At 33.6% G+C, this 7,081-nt stretch overlaps 1 protein-coding gene across 2 annotated transcripts; it reads right to left on the bottom strand.

Annotated features, from left to right (window-relative positions):
- Window positions 1-1,722: 1,722 nt before the first annotated feature.
- Window positions 1,723-2,882, bottom strand: LOC102610792 (polyubiquitin-like). 2 transcript variants are annotated; one of them, XM_052443046.1, is made up of 2 exons: window positions 2,633-2,882; window positions 1,723-2,404 (listed from the first exon to the last, which is right to left on the bottom strand). In XM_052443046.1, exons 1-2 carry the CDS (start codon window positions 2,794-2,796, stop codon window positions 1,876-1,878), a joined length of 693 nt encoding a protein of 230 aa, XP_052299006.1. In that variant the 5' UTR covers window positions 2,797-2,882; the 3' UTR covers window positions 1,723-1,875. The 2 variants fall into 2 exon arrangements, with proteins under 2 accessions (XP_052299006.1, XP_006480633.1); XM_006480570.4 differs by having other exon boundaries at window positions 1,723-2,882.
- Between the last annotated feature and the right edge of the window lie 4,199 nt (window positions 2,883-7,081).

The following is a 7,081-nucleotide window of genomic DNA, read 5'->3' as shown; positions in this document are numbered from 1 at the left end:
CGAGGAAAAGTTAAAGTAATTGTTAAAGCAAGTTTGCTGGTGTAGGAAACGTGTAGAAAAAGTTAAAGCAAATGTTAAAGTAAGTTTCCTGGCGCAGGAAAAGTTAAAGCATGCGGAAAACTTAAAGCAAATTTCTTAAAAGTCTGCGTTAAAGCAATTTCCTGGAATTATATAGATTGGGGACTGTACAGAAAGCACCAGCATTCCATGAATCAGAAAAAGAACTATAGAATGCACACAAAGTCTTTGGCCAGCATTACGGCTTCAACATTCTAAAATAAAATATAGTCAAGATAGTGGCCCTGTGAGAAGCCAAAAAACGCAATTCGATAAGCCAGCCAGCCTTCCCTCCAGAACAAAACCAACATTTATTAAGACTAAAAACATGGAAAAAGACTAATCAAACCAACAATCTATACAACTCATAAGACATTTTACCCAAAAATATTCCACAATCTGGGCTCAAAGAAGTTAGGTTAAGTACAACCTTCATATTTTGCACATTGCAGCCAACTGGCAATAGGAATAAAACAAATCAACTGGCTATTGCTTCGTTGTGGCATAAATCACTGATGCATGGCATGAGTAGCACACCATCATGGAATAAAAACAAAGGAATACGAGATTCTAAACTAGAAATCTTAATTCATAGGCACATATAATTTGTTTGAGCAAAGACAGATAAACTAGTCTTCAGTTGAGGTCTATGAAAACTTTGAGAAACCTCAGTCTACCCAAATGAAAATCATTATGTAATGCCTCAATCTACTGAAAACAAAATTATCCCCAATATGAACCAATGCATTCCTAGCTCTGCTTACAGCGAGAGAGTGATTTCGATTAAATGTCACAATTTCAAGCAGCGGCATGATGCACGTTCGCTTATCGGACCCCATAATGAAGGCCCCGCAAAAAAGAATCTGTAATGCGGCAATTTACCCTAGACATATTATGATACAGTATTTAAGAATTGTAGCCTAACTAGTCTACACCTGTCTGAGCTTGTTGAACGCTCCGGCAGGATGCTTCAGCAAACTATAGACATACTTGGAGATACAGGAAGGAACCATTTTCTGCAATACCAGGCTGCGATATAAATTTATCATTATAAACAACTTACTTCTCTTTAGCAAAAGCAGTCCACATGTACCAACAGATCAGACAGAATGAAATGTAGAATTAGCCACAAATGACAGTCCTTTCATAGCACTTCATCAGCCTCCAGATGACATATGCCAAACCTCGATGAAAATTTCTGAGCAAGCATTGAATGCCATGCCCTATATGCTTATATAAACAAACAACGCATGCTAGGGCATTAGATAGATTAGGAAGGGACAGAGATAATTTCCAGCCAAAGAGATTAAAATCTGACGAGCAAGAAAAGTAAAAATAAACTTCTGACCAAAAAATACATCACAACCTTGCAACTGCTAGTGATCTTAGAATCAAGAGGCAGCGAGGAATTGTGGAAGAAATATTAAGACAGCAATCAACATTGTACCAAGCATGATAGAAAGCATGCATGTCAAATGTCAGATAATAATTGAATCACCGCACCAAGTCGCACAATTATACAGTTAATTCTATGATACCATGCTAACAAGATAGGATGTTTCAGTCATTCTCTAACCAACAATGCATCAATATAATACCCCAACAAACTAGGCAGCACAGAAACTTATTTAAATCAAACCCCAACAAATTGGGGAGCACATGAACTTATTTAAATCAATTTTTTATTCACCACTGCATAAAACTTGTTCAACAAAAGACGGAAACAGAGCACCATAACCCAAAAGCAACAAACTAATTCATGACGGAACCAACAATAACCCGACCAAACAAAGACACAAGCACAACTTAACAACCATCTCAGCATTCACCACCACGAAGACGGAGGACAAGATGGAGGGTGGACTCCTTTTGGATGTTATAATCAGCAAGGGTACGGCCGTCCTCTAGCTGCTTCCCAGCGAAAATGAGCCTCTGCTGATCTGGTGGAATCCCTTCCTTGTCCTGAATCTTTGCCTTGACATTATCAATTGTATCAGAACTCTCCACCTCCAGAGTAATAGTCTTCCCAGTCAAAGTCTTGACAAAAATTTGCATGCCTCCACGGAGACGGAGGACAAGGTGAAGAGTTGACTCTTTCTGGATGTTATAGTCAGCCAACGTGCGGCCGTCTTCTAATTGTTTCCCGGCAAAGATCAATCTTTGTTGATCTGGTGGGATCCCTTCCTTGTCTTGGATCTTGGCCTTGACATTATCAATCGTATCGGAACTCTCCACCTCGAGAGTGATCGTCTTCCCAGTTAGGGTTTTGACGAAGATCTGCATGCCACCACGGAGCCTGAGGACAAGATGCAAGGTGGATTCTTTTTGGATGTTGTAATCGGCCAAGGTGCGGCCGTCTTCCAATTGCTTTCCGGCGAAGATCAGCCTCTGCTGGTCGGGAGGGATTCCCTCCTTGTCTTGGATCTTGGCCTTCACGTTATCGATCGTGTCGGAGCTCTCGACCTCGAGGGTAATCGTCTTCCCGGTTAGGGTTTTGACGAAGATCTGCATGCCACCACGGAGCCTGAGCACGAGGTGGAGCGTTGACTCCTTCTGGATGTTGTAATCGGCCAAGGTGCGGCCATCTTCGAGTTGCTTTCCGGCGAAGATCAGACGCTGCTGATCCGGAGGGATCCCCTCCTTGTCCTGGATCTTGGCCTTGACGTTGTCGATTGTGTCAGAGCTCTCCACTTCGAGAGTGATCGTTTTGCCGGTTAGGGTTTTCACGAAGATCTGCATATTGACAAAGGTTGTTTATCTAGCGAGCAACGAGAGAGATTTTACAATTGTTTTGAGAGAGTAATGAGAAAGATGATAATAAATTGAGCGCGTTGGGTTTATATAAAAAAGCTAACCCTTGTCGAACGATTCAGATGGAGGGCGGACTCGTGTTACTAGAATGTAAAGGAATGGTCAAGATTAGTCGGTACGGAGTTAAGTTTGATGACGTAATTGCCTATCAGTTTTGAACAATCTAGAAACTTCCTGTGATTTGTCGTTGGAATGGAATTTGGGCCAACGTGGTTTTACTTAATCCAGCGAGCCCATTTGTAAACTTTAACTGATCGGATTCTAAGCAATTGTGTGTTTACGAGCTTCTACATTGGCCAAATTCTATTCTAATTAAATGAATCAGCCTGATTCATTTGATCAAATGGTGTGTTTGGCACACTGTATTGTATTATATTATATTATATTATTTTAATATTGATATATTATATTATATTGTATTGTATTAGTATTGTATTGTAATAATACTGTATAATGTTTGGCACTACACTGTATTGTATTAATTTTTTTATAATTAATTTAAATTTTATATTTTATTATATTAATATTAATATTTTTATTATTTTTAAATTAATATTATTCAAATTTGTTCATATTTAAATATTTATTATTAGTTATATTATATTATAAATTTATTAATAAATTATAATATAAAAATAAAAATATAATATAATATTATTGAATAAAAAATTATATATTTATTAATTTATATTAAATTATAATTTAAAAATAAAAATATTATATAATATTATATTAAATTAAAAAGTTATCTTTATTTTTTATTATTATTATAAACAAAAACAAAAGTTAAAACAAAAAGCAAATGGAAAAGAAAGAAGAAGGAAAAAAAAAAAAAAAGAAACGCAAGCCGCATTAGCTACAGTGCCTTTTATCTCATGTGATATTTTTCCAAACATGATATTGGTATTAACTTAATACAAATAGTAATTTAATACCCCCTTCATACTACAACCAAACACACCCAAAGATCAATACGATAGAGAATTAAAATTGTTTTGAATTTTAAGAGATTAGAGTATTTATATCTTGAAATTAGTAATTATAGAAAAATAAAATAAAATTTAACTGAAAGAATTAAAGTTAGTTCTAGCATAGAATATTTAGAAAATCAATTTACACACATTCCTCACACTAGTAATAGTCAAAAAAATTTGTAGTAGCACATTAATTTAGGACAACACTTAGAAACTAAATTTTTAGAAATTAAAACAATTAGTACTAGGATTAGGACAATTTTTTGAAACACTAAGACGAATGTTAGATTATGTATGAGGAAAAATAGATGAGCAATATATGAATGCAACCTATCATTATGAACAAAGAATGGTTGAATATCAGGGAGAGCTAGGCTATCTCATTCTCAAGTATGCTAGGAACAAGTGAAATATTACAAGAAATGCAGTGATAGTAACCGATTAGAAGGTTAAAATAGGAAGAAAATTGATTTATTTAGAAATATTATCTCCTTAGCTAGAAAAAAAAAAAGAAGAAAACTAACGAGCAAACTAAGAGCATCATCAAAAAACTCTTCAAATAAGATTTTATTACTTATTTAAAGAGCCACATCAGTATTTAAAGGTTCAAAAAACACTCCAATTAAAATTTTTCAAATAAGAAACGATCGTCTCTCTTTAAATTTAGAGAATTATTTTCTCCCTCTTCAATTTATATTTTATTACTTTTTGTTAGAAAAAGTAATAAAAGACTTGTAGTTCAATGGTAAGAGTGTTATTTAATGGTTTCAAAACCTTAGTTCAAATTCCATTAGCCACATTATTTTATTTTTTTAAATATTTTGTGGAAACTACTTCGGAAAATGATATTTTCATGCATTTAAAAATAATAATTTATTACTATTATTATTTAGAATTTAAAAAAGTAATAAAATTTGAGTTTATAAGACTTAATATGTATTCAAGTGAACATTAAAAAAATTTAAATTAAATAAAATTTTTTGAACTAAGCCACCCTTTATTTTAGTTTCTGAGTCCGCCGCTGCGTGTGCGTATAAACAAATTACATGAATAATGAGTCAACTTATTTTTCAAACATACTCCTAGGTCCTAGAGCGCCATAAATATAAAAGGACATGGATATCCTTAGTGCGGAAAAGAGGCTATAGAATAACGCGAGATGCATGGTGATAGGAATACCCCAGGGCACTCCATATATAAATGCTCAAGCTTTCTCTCTCTCTAACAAAGTTGAATACAAAGAAAGAAAAAAAGAAAAAATAGCCAAAGTCATCTTAGATCTTGAGCTCTAACCATTATTGAGGGTTGCGAACCTTTAACTTCTCTTATTCGTCATAAATTAACTTAAGCCTACTGCTGCTCCACTTCTAACCTATGTTTCCTCATCTTTGCAAGTTCTTCAAGCTCTCAATCCACTTTCTCTCAAGTTCCTCACTCACGCCAACAATCTACCACAATTTCTTGTTCTTTTAAGCTCATCAAAGTCCAAAGCAAGTGTCATAGCCTGGAGAACCTTTGCACACACCTTTAAATGCAAATTTCTTGTGTTTGACCTGATTTTCGTTTTATTTTGAGAAATACCCAAAATCTATTTAAAACAGATTATATTAAAGAAATATTATTAGATTTCATAACAAGCAAGAAATAGTAGATTTAATTCAATTACTAGATACAAAAACACCTAGACCTATAAAATTAGAAATTATAGATATACTACAAACCTTAAAACTTGAAATTGAAAATATTAAACAAACACAAAGAGATTTTCAAATACAATAAGACTTAATAAAAATTGTAGTAAGTGAATGAATATAAAAAGACACTATAAAATTCTTTGCCGAATTAAAAAAAGACTTACCATAAATTATCCCAACAAATAATAGTTGTAAAGAATTTAACTAAGAAAGTAATAATATACAACAAGCACAGGCTAATACTATTGTTAAATTATTTATTAAAACATGTATTAAATTAGAAGATTTAGAAGATAGTTAATTTTATCAATAACTAATTTCCAGTCATTTAGAAAAAAATAAAGAAGTTGTATCAAACCTAGAACTCTCTAGTTCGCTAGATAATTTAGATAAAGAATTAAATATCTTAACTACTAAAGTAGGGAAACTAAAAATTAGTAAATCACCTATATCACCTACAATAATTAATGTTAGAGATACCATAGGACAAAAAGTCATACTAAACAGTAATGGAGCTAATAAAAAATAGTAATATAGACTATACTATAGGAGAAGGAATAAAAAGCTCTTTATCGTTTCCACCTAAATGGATTGAATCAGGACTTATACTAGCTCAACATATAATATAACAAGATTTCATAAATTCAAAAAACCCCTACTTTTTGTAACAGAGTTTCCTTGGCCATGTAAATTTTTTAGTTCAGAAGAATAGCTTAGACATTGGAGAATTAGAAACAATTGGTAGGAACTTCCATTGGCACATTATCATTTTGAAGACAACCTTCTACAACCAAGCCTAAACATAAAAAGTTAATTGATCGCTATGCAGAAGAATTCAAAGAAGAAATGAAAGCTTAATGCGAATAGGCAATTTTGGCCAATGAGAATCAAAATGGTGGGACAATTAAAAGATGAAAAAAAAGAGGTAATATTGATAATATAATGGAATCTTAGCTAGCTACTCTAAACAAAGTTTTCATTATTTTATAGCCTTTTCTTTTATTAAATTATGCTAATTTGCATCAGTCAAGTGTGGTCTTACAGAACCATTAGGCCTTTAGTCGAAGTGGTTGAGCTGCTGCCCTCACAAGTATGAGGGCAGTGGTTCAAGCCCCCACAAAAGCATTGTGGGGGCTAAAATATTTATGAGTTATTTTTCGTTACGAAATGTGAGTGGAGTAGAGACATTTCTCGTCGATGAGAATTATTTGTCTGGACATGTACTTCATCTTACAAAGGGCTAGTGACCACCTTTAAAACTTTGGAGGGATGAAGTTAAATGATTTAATGTTCATTATGCAGACAACAATTGGTTTTCAAAGAAAAATAGCAACCTTTACTTCAAAACTCTATCGTTAAGCATGCTGGAGTCGGAGAAATTCAACGATAGGTGACATACTGTGTTACAACAAGCGCCTTCATCCAATAAGTGGTATTACGGCCCGATCACATGTTTGATAGTTGATAGCACTATATCAACTAGTCAGCGATCCAATAAGTGGTATCAAAACCTAGTCAGTGTTCGATAGCTGGTAACACCATGTC

The sequence above is a fragment of the Citrus sinensis genome, chromosome 6 (genome assembly GCF_022201045.2).
Source record: "Citrus sinensis cultivar Valencia sweet orange chromosome 6, DVS_A1.0, whole genome shotgun sequence".
NCBI classification, from domain to species: domain Eukaryota; kingdom Viridiplantae; phylum Streptophyta; class Magnoliopsida; order Sapindales; family Rutaceae; genus Citrus; species Citrus sinensis.
The sequence above is the reverse complement of the archived record's forward strand: the minus strand, read 5'-3'. Positions and strand labels throughout refer to the sequence as shown.